The 17176-nt window shown below is 49.8% G+C and overlaps 7 protein-coding genes across 7 annotated transcripts; 5 read left to right on the top strand and 2 right to left on the bottom strand.

Moving 5' to 3' along the window:
* Positions 1 to 85: 85 nt before the first annotated feature.
* LCP9604111_2129 (CAZyme family GH72) lies at positions 86 to 1795 on the bottom strand (the record flags this gene model as incomplete). The annotated part of the gene is made up of 6 exons (XM_039069572.1): positions 86 to 728; positions 778 to 1183; positions 1237 to 1348; positions 1409 to 1431; positions 1610 to 1675; positions 1726 to 1795. The coding sequence occupies 6 exons, from the start codon at positions 1793 to 1795 to the stop codon at positions 86 to 88; spliced, it is 1320 nt and encodes a 439-aa protein (XP_038932256.1).
* Positions 1796 to 3664: 1869 nt separating this feature from the next.
* On the top strand, positions 3665 to 4426 carry LCP9604111_2128 (MIP/aquaporin family protein; the record flags this gene model as incomplete). The annotated part of the gene is made up of 1 exon (XM_039069571.1): positions 3665 to 4426. The coding sequence occupies one exon, from the start codon at positions 3665 to 3667 to the stop codon at positions 4424 to 4426; it is 762 nt and encodes a 253-aa protein (XP_038932255.1).
* Positions 4427 to 6892: 2466 nt separating this feature from the next.
* Positions 6893 to 8444, top strand: LCP9604111_2127 (putative nucleoside hydrolase; the record flags this gene model as incomplete). The annotated part of the gene is made up of 6 exons (XM_039069570.1): positions 6893 to 6925; positions 6977 to 7080; positions 7135 to 7304; positions 7354 to 7388; positions 7462 to 7755; positions 7815 to 8444. The coding sequence occupies 6 exons, from the start codon at positions 6893 to 6895 to the stop codon at positions 8442 to 8444; spliced, it is 1266 nt and encodes a 421-aa protein (XP_038932254.1).
* A 910-nt stretch (positions 8445 to 9354) lies between these two features.
* LCP9604111_2126 (transcriptional regulator family: Helix-loop-helix) lies at positions 9355 to 10456 on the top strand (the record flags this gene model as incomplete). Its single annotated transcript, XM_039069569.1, has 2 exons — positions 9355 to 9870; positions 9923 to 10456. The coding sequence occupies 2 exons, from the start codon at positions 9355 to 9357 to the stop codon at positions 10454 to 10456; spliced, it is 1050 nt and encodes a 349-aa protein (XP_038932253.1).
* Positions 10457 to 10921: 465 nt separating this feature from the next.
* On the top strand, positions 10922 to 12905 carry LCP9604111_2125 (Zn(II)2Cys6 transcription factor; the record flags this gene model as incomplete). Its single annotated transcript, XM_039069568.1, has 2 exons — positions 10922 to 11785; positions 11862 to 12905. The coding sequence occupies 2 exons, from the start codon at positions 10922 to 10924 to the stop codon at positions 12903 to 12905; spliced, it is 1908 nt and encodes a 635-aa protein (XP_038932252.1).
* Positions 12906 to 13129: 224 nt separating this feature from the next.
* On the top strand, positions 13130 to 13769 carry LCP9604111_2124 (uncharacterized protein; the record flags this gene model as incomplete). The annotated part of the gene is made up of 2 exons (XM_039069567.1): positions 13130 to 13484; positions 13546 to 13769. 2 exons carry the CDS (start codon positions 13130 to 13132, stop codon positions 13767 to 13769), a joined length of 579 nt encoding a protein of 192 aa, XP_038932251.1.
* A 232-nt stretch (positions 13770 to 14001) lies between these two features.
* On the bottom strand, positions 14002 to 16330 carry LCP9604111_2123 (uncharacterized protein; the record flags this gene model as incomplete). The annotated part of the gene is made up of 3 exons (XM_039069566.1): positions 14002 to 14830; positions 14896 to 16177; positions 16258 to 16330. The coding sequence occupies 3 exons, from the start codon at positions 16328 to 16330 to the stop codon at positions 14002 to 14004; spliced, it is 2184 nt and encodes a 727-aa protein (XP_038932250.1).
* Between the last annotated feature and the right edge of the window lie 846 nt (positions 16331 to 17176).

Here is a 17176-nt window from a genome sequence, read left to right as displayed (position 1 = left end):
AGACCTACTCCTAGCATATAAATTGTCCGATATTGAGAGGTTGCATCGATATAGCTAATACTTAGGACCATCCAGATGTTGTAATTCACTTTATGATTGGTTTAGGCTTGTCAGCCTTGTGAACCACCCCAGTGTCAAGCTCTTGGGCCCTCGGAGATGAACCCGGTAGTTCATTTAATGAATTTGTTTGGGCTAATTCGGCCAGCGGAGTAGTGTGAGCTAGTTCGGCTGGGGGAGCAATACGATTCAAACTTCCCGCAGCAAGTTCGGGGGTCTGTGTCATCAAAGGTAATTTGCTTCCTTGGCGAATCTTTCGTCGGTGCCAGAAAAGCAGGAAGAGGAAGCTGATGGAGAGCACCACGCCCAACGCAACACCAATACCAATCCCGGCCTTTGCACCACTTGAAAGGCTGGATTCCGTGCTATGGCTGCTACTGGTACTGGTGCTCGTACTGATACTCGTCCTGGTACTATCCGTAGTATCGGTAGCACCCGCGGCTTTGATGGTCGCAAAGTCAAGACCCGCTATTGTTGGCAATGCAGCGCTGGGGTCTATCGGCCAATATGAATTGATCGATGCGGGACAGGAAGGGGTAGATAACGTAGACGGAGGTTCAGTATTTGTACTGATAGAAGACCACTGGCTTTTCAGAGCATTGTAGTCGGCCAGAGTTGTTGGCGTGCTGACTCCTGAAGTGGTATATGAGACAAGCCCGTAGTTTCCCGTCCTGTGTGATGTTAGTACATGTCAAATGAGTATCAAGGGTTGCAACTTACTCCTGCCTCCACTCATCGATGATTGCACCACTCCAAATACTTGACATGTTAGACCCAAAAATCGCGGGCTGGTCCCCAAAGAGCCGCGGAGATACTTCGTCGCAACCATCTTCAGAAAAGAATGTGGGTACCGATAGGCCTTCGACTTTCGATGTCAAGGTGTCGTAGCCGGACTCTTTTATGGACGAATTGCCACACCACTGGTAGTCATTGACCGAATAGAAATCTACAGCATTGTCGCTGTTACCGCCACACACAAGGTATTCTCCTAGCGCTTGCATATAGGTATACTCTGCGCTTGTGGCGTATCCAATCGGTATAGGACGATACTGCCTAGCAGCAGTATAAGCTTTCATATCTCGAGCTGCAGCCTTTAGATACGGGGCTAGATCGACCGATGTATAGCCTATTTTATGCATTTAAATCTTGTTTAGGCCGTGAGCGGTGGAGGCTGCATACCACTAATAATTTCATCTCCAACAAGAAGCCCCAAGAGGTTGTTGTATCCGGCCATTGAATCCAGAACAGCCGCGTATTGTTTGAAAACGTTCATTTGCCATGTGGAGTTGGCCTGCAGTTGGGAATCTTAGTACCCATATGTAGCGAGCATATAGTGACCGAAAATACTCACTATGTTCGAGCTGACATCCATTCCTGTCATATTTCATAAGGCTCCAATCCCTTTGACTCGCCATGTTGGCAAGAACGTATATGCCATTGTCCTCGAAAACCTGCATGCATTTATCGTGGCTTTGGGTCGCATCTATGTAGCCCACGCTGATAGTATTCGCCCCTAGTGCCTTTATCATAGGGCCATCGATTGCGCACTGACTGGCTCTTGAACCGGCCAAAACGTCGATCGGAGTCGAGCGAGAGGATCTTCGGCCATAAACGACACCTAGTTTGGAAATGTTAGCATGAATTACACATTGTTTTAAATGAAGTTACCTTTGATTTGGAATCGTTTGCCTTTGGACAACAGCCCGTTTCCCGCGACGGAGACAACGGGAAGTGACATTGTGAGACAGCGAAGACGAAAGAACTGAGATGCAAACACGAGAGAGATGACCGGCGGGGACGTGAAAAAGGGGCTGGGGCATGCTATGGACGCTAATATCTGCGATACATAGGTACGGCGGTTTGTAAACACCTCAGGCCATACTCAGGCTTACCTTGATTTATCGTCCTGTTATATGTTAGCCGGGTTCTGTAGTGGCATTGATGGTGCCCGAGAGTAGCCTAGAGGTTCTCGATCGCCGAATTCACTTCGCGCTAAAATGTGTGTGTGTCGGGGATACGAGGTGGAATATCGCCCATTCTGATTGATAGGTTTGCCAAGAAACGTGGCGGCGTCTAGAGCGTGATTTTGTTTACTTACTCGTGCCTTCGTCCGGATTGTGCTTTGGCTGTTCCCATTAGCTTAATCTCAGCTTTGTGGACTCTGTAAAGTGTCCCTGGAAAGCATAACGAATCGAACGACAAGAAAAAGGTCACGACACGAGACATGTACGGAGTAGTCAAAGTTTTTCGAAAGGAACGCCACCCAATTTATGGTGTGGCTTATGACACATCTTTATTTACACCCGACACCTGGAGCTGCGACTGCTGATCATGCGGAGGCTATGACATGTGGGCTTAAGACCATTCGCAGGGTTTCTGGTAGCTAAGCCACTCAAGCATGCACTTAGGGCCGGGTAAGGCAAATTTCACTCGAAAAAAGGAAACATATGTGCATGTATCATGCAAGCTAGCCTTTTGGTGTCAAAATACACCAATGTCGTTCCCTTGCCAAGCGAAATCAGGATTCAGAGGCTGAGAAGCGGCATGAGAGGCAGCAAAAATGAGGGTATAATAGTCAGGTTCGAATCCCAATATACTGCGTTAAGTACAAGTCCAACACTCTTTTCATTCACAAGGTATGATCTTGGCAGCTCTACGGTGCCAATGTCTGACCCATCCATCTATATATTCCTCCCTATACCCAGGATTTATACAACCTTATGCAAACTCGACTAATCCTCCATATAAGGATCTTTTTACAAGCCATGTTTTTTTCGAAGATCAAAACGTCTCCATTATCTCGGCCGAGATTTTCAAGGATCTGCCGTATATCGGCAGTGATTCTTGAGTGACCAAATGTGGTATACACACAGTTCGCTGTCTGGCTTTATATTTCACAATAAACAACACGGCTATTCTAAGAGGGAATCAAGATGTCTCTGGGGGCTCAGCAAGTATCAAATGATAAATATTTACTAGTAGTTAAAAGTCCATGGACGTCCAAATATAGTATGGAAACTATATGTCAAAGGCGATGAGGCCTGATCAAGGGGCCAGGCAGGAATAATTGGCCTCGATTGGTCGGCCGAAAGAATTGAACACAAGTTTCCTTGCAATTTGACATTTTGAGTCTACTTTCTTTGCTAATTATTTTGAGCTTGGGTTCGATTTTTTTTCTTTCTCTTTGTTTTTGTCTTACGAACACGTTATCACAAAACGAATGAGCGGAGCCAGGCAAGACGGCCAGAATTTAGGGTAAGTCAAGTTCAACATGAAGCAGGGAGGAAAGCATAGCTGACAGATGGTGAAGTCATAAATCAGCATTCCTAGCATCTCTCGAAAAACAACTTGCAACAACGACCACAGCTCAAGAATGAGCTCCTCATTTGGCAATAATAAAACCATCAATTCAGTACTACCGAAGAGCGTTCTTCTGATTTCCAGCACCGCGCCAGTTAGTCCGGCATCTGTTCTGGGCACCGCTCCAGGCCCCTTGCTCATTTTGGATGGGGTGAAATCTAAACGCCCACGACAGGGCGAGCTTCATCAACAAGCGCCTGAAGATCTAAATGTTCACTCAGACAGACGGTTAGGCGCTACGGTGAGCATGCCTGTAAGCCTCCACATCAGCAACAGGACACGCTCCGTGATCCATGGAATCCTTTTCGAATATGTTGTCGAGGCGGCAGCTGTCTTCATTCAGCTCGCAATTGGCTTTTGTGCAAATATCGCCGCTGTCACCAACAAGTCCCACCCCGACACTAGTTGGATCTGGGGGTCTGCGACCATGATCGCTACTTATTTGTCTGGCAATGTATCTTGCGCCCACCTCAACTCATCTATCACTATTATGCTTTGGTTCTACCGCGGCTTCCCTAAACGAAAAGTCCCCAGATACTTGGGCGCTCAGTTTCTAGGGGCTTTCTTAGCTGCCATTGCTGCGTATAGCCTCTGCTACCAATCCATCGAGCGTTACCTCACTACGAGCTCGGAAAATCTGATAGTGTCCAGTTTCGTGGCCGTTCAATATGCAGTGGGGATCGGGCCTGCGACCGTGTTTATAACCGAGTTCATGGGAGCTCTTTTCCTGGCTGTCATGGTTCTAGCCGTTGACGACAAGAGTCCTAGCACCGGTATGAGATCAATCATTTTTGGCCTTGTGGTCGTGTGTCTTCACGCTGCCTTCGCCTCCCAAACTGAAGCTGTGTTCAATCCAAGCCGAGACCTCGGGACCCGGCTTGCCTTATTGGCACTAGGCTACGACAGTGACTTGTTTCGGAATGTCACTTGCCTCTGCTGGTCTTATCTGGGATCAATTAGCGGTGCCTTGATTGGAGGTCTGCTGTACGACTTGGTCTTTGTTCTATGAGAAGTAGGGGTCAAACATTTACTTCTCTGACAGTATTCATTCTACCTCTGTTCTAGATTTTGATGCTTTTAGGGGCTTTCACTATTTCCCTATGCAGCTTGTAGACCTCTCCTTTGGCATCTATTTCTCTCTTTCTCTCTTCTCACAGGCAGCCGTAGCAGCTGTAAGGCAACTTGCCGTCTTGGCAGTCTCTTTATCTGGCCTGCAGAGATGTGTCTTCTAGATTCTGGAGGATGAGATCTTTGTGGCTTTGTTTGTATGAAGCTATTTAGAGAGCTTCATGGTAGTAGCTAGATCATTATCTTCCATCCGTCGGACACAGTTTATCATCACCTTTAGTTGATCCCTTCTCTTCTCTTACGTAGATGACTACGTATGAGAAGAGAAGTGATATGATGAGCATTAGTCGCCGCATGGTTTCAGAACTTCCTGGGAAGTATCAACTCCATTTTGGGCCCTCAGCCTTCAATTGCACGACTAGGAACTAAAATAAGCGACTAATAAGCCCTATGTACGGAGTATATTATTAAAATATGTCTCCAAGTCTTCGATTTTCAACTATTGTGATATCCACCAGATCAACTCCCGAACCCGGACGTTTCAAAATGGTATTGGTACGGAGACTCGCTCTCGCAATGAATGGAAGTCGACTCCATACTGCCATAGTCACCTGTGTGGGTGGCGGTTCAATCGCGGCAGGCATGTCCTACCATTTCCTATAAGATGCATCGGTTACAATCGTTGGTGTTGAAGCTGGTGATTGCGGGCCTCTAGCCGGACAACATTCTGTAACTCTAGGTCGCGGCTCAGTTGGTGTTCTTCACAGCCTGAGCACTTATATACCACAAAGACGAAAGTAGTCAGATTTCAAACACACAATTTATCTCTGTGGGGCTGGATTACCCTGGCGTTGGCCCGGAGCTAGCCAGTTGGAAGGAAAGTAGACGAATGTCGTTTGTTTCGGCCAATAATACCAATGTACTGGAGGCTTTTTCGTTGCTAGGTCGCATGGAAGGCATTGTTCCTGCATGAGAAAGCGCTCATGCTATTGCCGGGGCTGTACGTGACCGGGGAAGGATGTTGTTACTTGCCTCAGTGGAAGGGGGGACAAGGACGTGCAGACTGTGTCGGAAATTGTGCCTATTCTAGGCGCCGACGCTTAGAGGCTAGGAGGTGATGACCTTGTACAATCTGCAGCAAGAAAAGGCATTAAATATTTTACCAACTGTACATAGAAACGACGCGACGCTATATAATCTCACGTACTATCTATCCAGTGCTGAGCCTTTGATTGTGTTCTCATTTCCCGGGCCAGAACACAGGGAAGGTGCGAGGGACCTGTCGCACTTTAGGAAGGCACGTGGGTTGGGGGTATAAAAGCGCCCCTCCTCCCCAATTTTTCTTCTTTTCTCCTTCTCTCCTCCCCAATTTTTCTTCTTTTCTCCTTCTCTCCTCCCCATCCCTCTGACCTCCATTTCACCGTAGCCCCATGAGACAGCGCAGGCAGAGGGACCCGTAGCACATGCTGCTTCACCTACCACAGGGACCATAACATTACGATATTTGTTATGAGGTCCATGTAGGTCTGCATCAAACATCAAACCGGGCTTTCTCGTGGACGATCCTGAAGTCGTGGCTCTCATTGCCATTTGAAAAGTCCCACGGAATACATGAGGGGTGTAAATCTCGGTAGCCGAAGATGGGTAGGTGCACGTAGTATGAACGCGTCGGTAGTCACCCAGTCTACGGACAAATAAGCTAAGACCCGGACGTCATTCCCTCAATTTTTGTGTTCTAGCTAGGAAGTTTAAGATACAAGTTCTCTGTCTGAATAGCTTCCAACCTAAATGCAGGCGCTTTTCTGCTCCTCCACTAGTTCACAGGCAAGAGGACATCCGCCACGCTGTCAAGCTATCAGAAGCGCTAGAAATTGCAGGTACCGAGGTTGGATCCACGTGTTTGAGGGTGATATGCAAATGCTGCTACGGCTTGGTTCTTACCTATTCTGCGACATTGGTTATGGATGATTGGCTCAAGACACATGTTCTAGTAACAATCACAAGCTCCTGATCACTTTAATCCCTCCAAAAGTGCCCTCAAAAAGTGTTCCACGTAGAAATTTTGACGAGCAGGAACTATGTTGTCACCGAGAATGTTGCCGCCATCTGGTGGGGCATGAGGCTCGGGTGGATAACGGGGATTGGCCGCCCGCGGACCGTCGGTCACCGGGATTGCAGTCCTAAGCCTGGACTAGTAGATTTTTCTTCGTTGGGAATATATACCATGATCAATCGCTTGATATCATTCTAACAGTGGTGTCTCTAATATACACTTGAAAGTGTGCAGTATATGATTTGCATACGAGGGGTTCATAGCCAGACGAAACCCCGCAGCCCGATAACAACCGATAACGATAAGCTCCCACTTCCGTCATCTTCCAACATTTGAAGGTCAACAACATTCACCATGGGAAAGAAGATTATCATTGACACGGATCCGGTATGCTCCTGAGATTCCATTTCAATAATTTCAGAATTAACCATAGCACAGGGCATTGATGATGTCCTCGCCCTTTTGCTAGCTCTGTCCGCCACCGCGGAGGAGGTAGAGGTTCTCCTCATCTCATTGACATTCGGTAACATCGAGGTGGAGAAGTAAGGAATCATTTCGGGTTGAAAAGCAGATACATTTTCTGACGTGATATCCAGCTGTCTCCGAAATGCAGTGTCAATGTTCCACATCCTCGAGCGGGAGATGCAGTGGCGCCGCGAGAACGGCCGACCAGAAGGCTTCGGCAGCTTGAGAGCTTGCCGTCCTATATTGGCTGTCGGTGCAAAGGACCCCCTTGAAGACCAAAAAATGCTTGCCGACTATTTCCGTGAGTTCTACTCTACCATTTCAGCTACCGTTTACTGACATCCCCGCAGACGGAACCGATGGACTTGGGGGTATTCACGCAACGGTATGTGAAGCTCATACAAAGCCGGGCCTTTGCTATGGCTTAAAAACAAGTAGACCATGCTGATTTCTAAAAGCACCCGCATCTCACCGCTACTAAGGCATGGGAGCACCTCTTCGCTAAAACTTTGGATGAGGGAATTAAGCCTGTCGAGGACTGCTCAAGTGACGACCACGCATTCACCCCGTCCAAGCTTCCAGCATACAAGGAGATTCTCCGTGTACTCCGTGATAATGAGCCCGATTCAGTGACTCTGGTAGCAGTGGGCCCGCTCACTAATCTGGCCTTGGCTGCAGCAGAAGACCCGGAGGCATTTCTCCGCGTGAAAGAGGTGGTCGTCATGGGTGGTGCCATCAATGAGCCAGGAAATGTAAGTCAAGCCTTTTCCAGATTTAAGAAATATTGAGAAACGTTGGCTGATATTAAAAGGTGACACCAATGGGCGAGTTCAACGCTTACGCAGATGCAGTGGCAGCCGCGCGTATCTTCGCACTCACCTCGCCCAATCCCCACACGACAGTTCCACCCACCAAGAGCGGGAGTCTCCCACCGTATCCTAAAAGTCTTAGCCGGCAACTGACTCTGCGTCTTTTCCCACTTGACATCACCCTGCGTCACAATCTATCACGCGGACAGTTCCGAAAGGCCATTACGCCTCTTCTAGCTGCCGGCTCCCCGCTGGCTGAGTGGGTCGATGCCTTCATGGGGCACACCTTCAGAACCTTGGAGCGCCTGCACCCTGGACATGTTGGTGACGATGCCATGCTGAGTCTGCACGACCCTGTATGCGTCTGGTATGCGTTGACATCCGACGACCCGAAGTGGGTTCACTCGGCAAACTCGCCTGAGGACATCCGAGTCGACACATTGGGCCAGTGGACTCGCGGTATGTGCGTTACCGATCGCCGCAACCGTCACCGCATCGAAGGCGAGGAGGAGAGCTCAAGTGACCATGGTCTCTGGCTGAGTGGCCGTGCTGGTAATCGCATCTGGCGGATGGATGAGTCTCCTGGGGAGGAGGACTTTGGTAATATCATCCTTGAGAGGCTCTTCAACTAATGTCCGTTTGGTGGAAAAGTGGAACTCATCTGGTGGGTATAGACGTATATAGCTGTTGATTTCTATAGAGATTGGAATATGCTTTTGACTTTTTGGACTGAGAAAACTGCCCCATAGCGATCTCGAACTCCACCCCCTATTCAAAACCGGTGTTCTTTCGTTCTATTCCTCTTACTTGAAACGAGAACGAGACTGTAAATAGATTGGATAAGGGGATGAGGGTCATGTGATCATGTGATATGAATGCTTTATTGCAGTCTCCCGTTATCTTCCCAATTCGAACTCCGAAACAGATCGTCCCTGAGCTAGCTTGCCCGGCATCCACAATTCGACTCCAAAGAGAATGCACGTGCCATGTGTGGATGACTCGAGAGGAAGCGGGTACTCTAGGGAGAAGAGGGCGTCTCACGCAAAACGGAAAAGTCTTCAGATGTAACCGTGGATGGAGACCGACACAGGCCATCGCCAGCCAATGGGAATATAAATGTTGCCGTCGCCAAAAACGAGACATAAAGTGCGTCCGTGTAATCGTCGAGCGCAGACTGTCCTCCAATCGATGCACGTGCTGCGCTACCTCAATTGATGTAATGGGTACCAGGTACCAGGGGGTAGCCCCTTTCCACCACGCTAATGTAAGTACCAGGTACCTACCAATAAGCTCGGGATGGCCCCACAGTTGACTCCAGCAAATGTCCGTTGCTCCCTGAGGCACGAGTCTCCGCTCCACCAATCAGCATCGCCGGTTCTAGCTCGTGGGCGTAACCTTTGGAAGCACGCGACACTATCTATAACCTGGCCTGCGAGGACGTTCACGGTTATATAGTCTGGACCCCTTGCTGTACAACTCTGCACCTATTTACATATTTCTCCCCCCCTCCATTTTACAATGTCACGACTTCCAACTCCAGCCATGTCGGGCGGCTTCATCATCAAAGATAAGCCCGACGGGGATGCATTCACATTACCTCCTGCTGCATTGAGTAACGCCAGTCGGAGATCTTCTCGCTCAGATCCTTCATATGCCCCGGCATCGCCAACCTCCCCAGAACTCTCTGGCCGTCGTTCAAGCCACACTGCACGGTCGGGTACATCGATCAAACGCCCGCTCGAGGATTTTGATTTGCCTCCGCCACCAACCAGAACTCGCAAGATCATCCAGATGAAGCCAAAGTCACCTTCAAAAACCAGGACGAGGGAAAATGTCAAGGGTTCACAGAGTTCAGAAGACGCAATGCCCCCCACATCGAACTCTAAAAGGAAACAGCCCAGTGCGACTAGTGCTGCAGGCCGCAAGATCGCCCGCAAGACCGCACATAGTCTAATTGAGCGGCGACGACGGTCCAAGATGAACGAGGAGTTCGGGACGTTGAAAGACATGATCCCAGCATGCACCGGGCAGGAAATGCATAAGCTGGCCATTCTTCAGGTACAGCCACATTTCTTCCGAAATTTGACAACATGCTAACTCTCCCAACAAGGCAAGCATTGACTATGTCAATTACCTAGAGAAATGTATCCGCGACATGAAGACTGGAGGATTCACACATACCCCGGCCGCACCCCCCTCTCCAACATCCCCTGAGTTCATCGCAGAAACAGGCGAGCCGCCTATGCGAAGGGATAGTTCTTCTGCTTATTCATACTCCACCTCTGCATCACCGGAGTTGCGCGCTGCTCCCACAGAATTCCCCGATACATCCCCGTCCTTCTCTCCGCGCACCCAAGTCCCCTCAGCCAATATCCCGCAGGATGCGTCATCTATCCTTCCTAGCCCGGCACTGGGCCCGATATGGGCGTCGAACGAGAAGATGCAGGAGTTTCAGGGGGTTGATCATGAGGCTTCGGCAGCTTTGCTCATGCTGACTCAGGATCGGAGAGGGACTGCTGATTCGATCAGTGAGAATTTCCCTGGGAGTACGGCATTGGCGCTGTCTGCGGAGGAGACCCCAGCTGCGCCTGCTGATATTCCAAGGAGAAAGGGCATGAGTGTCCGCGATCTTCTTATTTCATAATATCTGTTTCATGGGGGAATTGGCGGCTCTGGATTCTGGGACCAACCCAGAAGCCTTCTTATTAGCGTTCTTTGTATTTAGCATCTGGCTTCGGGATTGTACTTGGCAAATCAACGTCTACACGTATTGATGCGTGTGTTCTGTTACTTGGCCGACCTTTGAAGGCGGGATATTCCACCTGGAGGTCAATATTTGAACAAAGGATGAATAAAATTGACCATCACAATATCTGGAGGCCGTCCATTCGCATTATAATCATCTGATGTATGGGAATAGGGCATGAGCCAAGCGGCTTTCGCCCCCACATTTTCGGACGTCGGCAATTCACGAACGACCGAACACCGAACTTACATCACCAGTTCGACGCTCGATAGTCAATGTATTGCAGAAGCCAGGATCTGATAAAGAAATTCCCCTTAGCCTAGTACCAAGACCTCAAATTTCGCTAGCTTGTGAAACAGCACCATGGACCACCCACGCCGGTACAACGTAGAGCGATCCTGTGTACGCTGCCACGAGCACAAGATCAAATGCGACAAGGGCTCACCATGCAGCAAATGCAAGCGCCAGAATGTAACCTGCCAGTATCCAGGACCAAGCCGAGTGAAGCGCCAAGCCCCGAAGAAAAGCACAACCGATGTTGCAGTACGGTTAGAACAGCTTGAACAGTTCATCGCATCCATGATCGACGAACGACCGACTACCAACAGTCAAAGCCCAGGCCCGAGTACAATCCCACCGACGCCGAATAGCCGATCCGACTGCAGACCCTCATCGAGCAACCCCGCTGCGGCAGAATGCCCCGCCCACCAGGGGTTCCTAGGCAAAGACGGCCGATATATCAACGAGCCGTTTCTCTCGCGGGTGCTGGAAAAAGAGCAGGAGCTGAAATCTGCAATTGAATCACCCGTCGCTGTAACTAGTCCGCATAGACTGCCGATGTTGAGGGCAGATGGCATCTTTACGAACCCGCTCTCGGCGCAGATTAACACCCAAGAGCTATTTCCCAGTCGTTGGGAGGCGGTTCTGCTCTGGCAGACATTTATCGCCCGTGTAGAGCCCTTGGTGAAGGTTCTTCATGTTCCGACGGCACAATCGCGTATCTTTGCGGCGATTAACCAGCCTGAGAGTGTGCGTGCTGATGTACGTGCTTTGCTTTTTGCTATTTGTTTTGCCGCTACGACAAGCTTGCTTTCAGATGATGCTCGTAATGAGGTCTTGCATGCGAATCTGCGGCGGTACCAACATGGGATGGAATTATCTTTGTATCACGCTGAGTTTTTGGATTCTCCAACCCTTACCTCGTTGCAAGCGATGGTGATATATCAGGTGAGGGAATGTTGCTTCATGTGTCTTTGATCAATGTTTCTGTAATTGTCATCGCTGACATCTCTTTGCCCTCTAGGCATGCTTTAGATTTAGTAATAGTGGCCGGTCTGGCTGGATATTACACGGAGTAACTATCCGAGCCGCACAATCAATCGGTCTCCATCGGGATGGGAAACATTTCAAACTCCCACAGTTGGAATGCGAGCTACGCCGACGAACATGGGGACATATCAAATCAGCCGACAGCCGAGTGGCAGAGGACCACGGGCTCACCGTCCCAGAAAGCAACTACGGCGACACCGAACTTCCTTTGAACGTCGACGACCAGAGTTTATCAGAGACGAACATCGTCCCAGCCGTATCAGAGAACCGATGGACCGAGTTGACATTCTCTCTAATCGTCCTAGAAATCAACAGCAGACGGCCGGCGTTGGTCCGAAGCATAGTAGGAGCATCTGATCCCGAGCTACTCATTGCAGAGTTTAAAGGCGCAATAGAGGAGAAATACCTGCGCCACAGCGACCCAAACATCCCAATCCAGCGCTTCGGCTTCCTCCTCGGCCGGCTGCTCCTCACAAAGATCGAAGTGTGCATTCGACAGAAACAGCTGCAGTCACAGGGACCGGCGGCTTGTTCACTCGACCACAACCTCGTCCAAGATACGCTGGCAAAAGCCTGCTATGGCATGGAAATTGGCCTTGAGATGAACAGCAACGCATTACTGCGTGGCTTCCGCTGGATGATGATGATTTTCACCCAGTACCACCTCTTCACGTTCATTCTCTGGACTCTGTGTGTTTACCCCACTGGTCCGCATGTCGAACGAGCTTGGCGCGCTATCGATATGCAGTTCGATTTGACGGATGATCCCTCATGGCCGGACCCGGGTCCTAAATGGCCGATGATTGTGCAGCTGCGGAATAAGGCAAGGCGTATTCGCCAGGCGCATGAGCAGAGTCATCCAATTGTCCATGGGAATTGTCCTGTCTGTGCTGATGGGACTGGACCTGGGATTAGGGATTCGAGGCTTGACGGAGGCTTCGATATTGATATTTGGGATCCTAACTTTGTCGACTTCTCGGATTGGAATAGCCTGGCACAGAGTCTTTCTCTCTCTTGAAATGACGATGTAGTGCGACCGAAGCACATACAATAGTTCATTCCCGCATATATGCCTTTGTCATGAGATGCTGCGTTCGCTGCGGTGCGCCCCTTTGATTAGTCGTGTTTGTTCTATAACCAAAGGACGCGCGCGTTGCAGCCCACAAAAAGACACAAAGTCTCTGAACAGATCTTCACCTTTCTTTACTCCCTACGTTACTTGCACTTCATTCAACCGTCACTATGCCTTCACCTGACGAGCAACCAGAGAACCTGTCACTCCTCCTAGTAGAAATGCAGAAACAATCTAAATTACTGCTGGAGGGTATCCTGAAGGACATCATCAAGAACAGCCCTGAAGGCCGCAAGATTGCTTCAGAATGGCTACTAGCACCAAAGGCTGATGTGAAAACCGAGCCCGTTCTCCCTGTCTCTTCCACCGCCCGCGTCACTTCTGAGGTCGCCGTCACTTCGGCGCGCGTTACTTCTGAGCAAGAAGTCAGCGTCCCAATGACATCCCGCTTTGCAAACTGCATCTACTGCATGGAAAAGTTCGACGTCACCCGAAACTCAGAGACAAGCTGTAGATATCACGTTGGTACGTGTATTCTCCTAGCACACATGCGCTCAAGTGCGAAATGTAACTAATGTATGAACAGAGCTCGACATCATCGACGAGGAAATGTGCGACAAGGACGAAATTGCCTATGGACTTGGATATGATGGATATGACACTGAGGAATATCGCGAAGCTTGGCCGAAAATGTTCTTTCATCCTTGCTGTGGAAGGGACTTGACGGAGGATATGTGCCAGGTTGGTTGGCACAAGGCTGTGGACCCGGATGAGCGTCCTCGCAAGCGAACTCGTCGGGACTATGACTAAGCTTGGCGCTGGGGTGTGGGCTTCAAGCCTCGGGGTTAGTGTATCTTCCTGCGGTTTGATGTCAGCGCGGGTGGCTATACTTCATGTTTTAAACAATTTCAATTTCGTTTTTCAATATGTCACCCTTGACCTTTGTATGCATGGTTTTCTCCCTAGACCAGCCAGCGAGATAAACCCTTTCAATCCATGATGAGAACTATTCGCAACTAATAAGAAATAAATTTAGCCCTAATCACTGCAATGGGCAGTCCGGCCGGTACTCCCCCGAAGCCTCCTCATCCTCACCCAAACCATCTCGTCTCCGCTGCTCCTGTCGTTCATTCTCATCATTCACCAACTGTCTCAGCCGTCCTACATCCGGCTCCTCATTAGGCTGAATACGGAGCAATTCATCGACCATGGCCGCCCGCCGCGGGTGACCCTGCTGGCGTAAGTAGCGTTGGAACTCGAGGAGCATGAATGTGCGGAAGGCTCCGTGGTTAGGGTCCTGCTCTGTGTGTGCTGTCGGTGTGGGTATAGCAGGGTTTGTTGGCGTAGTTGTAGACGCAGCTGCGGTCTGGGATATCGCTGCAAGCGTACCTTGCGCCCGGGGTGCTTGCGTTGTTGGCACTCCCGGGTTACGCTTTACATAGTCTACCACCGCTCGAAGGATATTCCAGCGCATATCGTTGTGTTTCTTCCAGATGTATCGCTGCCATGGGATTGTCGGGCCGACATACACCATGTTCGGGTGCTCGCTTGCCAATGGCCAGTATTCTTCGAGATCTGCCGTCTGTGATAATAACAAGGAATAGAGATCACTCCACACAAGACTTCCGAGGATGCGCATATGGCCTTCGTAGCCTGGAGACTCGTCGGCTGATTCACTACCATTCTTCGAGTCGAATTCTGGATCGACGGCGAGAAGGAAGCCGGCAAAGTCACCTGGAATGAGCCGGGATGTAACGGCACTGTACGAATTGGTGGTGTATGAGGCAAAGCAAGCGGAGTCAACGGCGAGGAAAGCCCTGACTTGTAACTTTGACCAGTCATCGAGGGAATTTTTGATGGTTTCGAAGTGTCTGGTTGGCTTGTTAGCTTCGCAGTGCAGGACAGGGAAAAAAAGAGAGGGAAAGGGCATACTCACTTTCTAGATGCATCGATATCGCCCTCTGGAATACCAAACTCTTTCCCATCCAGCCAGTGCAGCCTCAAATGGTTCTTGATCGCGCCGCTTCCTGTTTGCCCTTTGCCCCAATCCGAAACATGAGCTTCCACTTTGCGGACAAATTCTGCCCATTCAGACTCCGTCTGCCCGTAAGTCAACCGATACACAGCGAACCCGTACCTACGCTCCCTCCTTCCGGATTCAATCCTCGAAGCGCAGGCAGCAATCCAAGGCTCGCGTGGAATGGGTTCAATAGGTGCACCACGAATCTCTTTCCTCAACCGATTCTGGCCTTTAATCTGGCACTGGGATGTCGTATGGTATGATACTGCGGCCGAAGGGACTGTAGATGAACCCATGAACGCAGCTGCACTACGGGCGAGCTCTTCCCGAGTGAGCAGCCTGGCACGCTCATGGTATGCTTTACTTCTCACCCGTAGGTTCACCGCATGAAGTGCTGGCGGACCGTCCCGCGGGGGAGCTGCCCCATACCCCTTATAACCGTTCATAGGGATCATGATGGTGTAATCCGCGTTGGCGGTAATTTCAGCTAGCATGTGCAGCGCATCACTAAGCTTCCATTGCATAGCGTCAGGCTCGCCGAGGGGGTTGGCTCCCCCATCTACTGGCCGATGCTCTAGAAGAGCTCGCAGTAATGGCGCTCGTAGTGTATTGACATGCACAGTAACCCATCTATGAGCGCGCTCGCTCATCATCTCGAAATGAGCCGCCATGTACATTGTCCAGAGACCGGCGACACTAACGCGATTTTTACCTTGCTCCGCTCTGCGGCTGTTGAGAACAGTGTCGAGCGCTGCCCAATGCTCGTGGATGTAATTGAACGTGTCGCGAAGATATAATCGCACGGTTGGTTCATTCAAATACTGGAACACGGCGATCACGGCCGTTAGATACTGACACGCGAAATCAAAATGCTTTGGTCGGTCGAGGCCCTTCTCCTGCCATAGCTGGTCGCTCAGGGGGATGACGCCCTCCCATAGACGGGACTTGAGGAATTGCAAGTTCTTCCCGACCATGCACAGACGACTGGGATCTCGGTGGGAACCAATCCGGGACATGACAGTGGTCATGAGGGGTTCGCCATCGGAGTCTGGAGGGAAGTTTTGATTTGGTTTGATGAAGAGTGCTTCCTCAGCAGATAAGCGCTCGGTGTTGGGTTGAACACCATTTGGTAGGGGCTCATTACCGAACGCAAATTGAAGGAAATGTGCGACGGTTTGAGGCTCAAGAACACGATCGACTTAATCGTTGTCGGGTTAGTCCATACATATACGGGAGTAAACACGGATAGGAGGGAAGTGGGGGGAGGGGATCACGAACCAACTCGTAAGTTTTGCGCCTTGCAATGAGCGACAGTTACCGAAGTGCCTTCAGCTTCAAGATGCGAGTACATTTCGAGAAACGAGAAATAAATCAAGAGTATTATGAAGAAGACCAAGAAAATCAAGAAAATCAATAAACCAAGATGCGATTCTGGACCTTTTGAAAGTGGAGAGGCGAAATGATTTAAAGACGCCAGGCAACTAGACGCTCTGGTTGGGGAGGTTTCGAGTTAGCGCCCGAGTTATTGATCTAAGTCCGATGGGGTTTGGCTTCATCTTTGCTTTTTATCTTTTGATCGTTTGGCATTGGCTGCGAAGGTCCATGGCGGGCAGGGATCTATGTCTGGTTTTTTAGGGCTGATGCCTGAATTCCGCCTGATTTTAGGTAGTGCAGTATGACTCAGCGGCATGTGATTCGTATAAAAACGAAAGACACGTTCAACCATCTTCTCTTAGGTCCTCTCTGGCACCCTACTCCAAGTGATGACTATGCTCTCACCCTGTTTCGCAAATAGAGCTGTCAGTGCCCCTGCCGCCCCCGTTGCAGGGTCTCCTCTCTTCAATACCTGATGTACCATAACAGAGACCGAATAAGCAAATTACCGAAGTTCAACTCACATGTCTAGGCAGGTAAAAATGAAGCTTTGCCGACATCACTATCATCATCATCTTCTCACCCAACCTTGCAATCTGAAGTTCATGTGAGGGTAAACTGAAAGCAGACTGACTGTACCTGCCTTGAAAGCTGCCCTCGAAAGGGCCAAAGCAAGGGGAACCCACTACTTCCATATCCCGGCGTTTGCTGTGTACTGTTGAAGGTTAGTTGTTTGCAACATTTGCAAAGTGGTCAGCTATATCAACTGGCCTCTTCAACTTTGCAACTTGCTTCTTCTTTCTTTCTTCATCTTAGTTATTTG

Source organism: Penicillium roqueforti, assembly GCF_015533775.1.
Source record: "Penicillium roqueforti strain LCP96 04111 chromosome Unknown scaffold_02, whole genome shotgun sequence".
Classification (NCBI taxonomy): domain Eukaryota; kingdom Fungi; phylum Ascomycota; class Eurotiomycetes; order Eurotiales; family Aspergillaceae; genus Penicillium; species Penicillium roqueforti.
The sequence above is the reverse complement of the archived record's forward strand: the minus strand, read 5'-3'. Positions and strand labels throughout refer to the sequence as shown.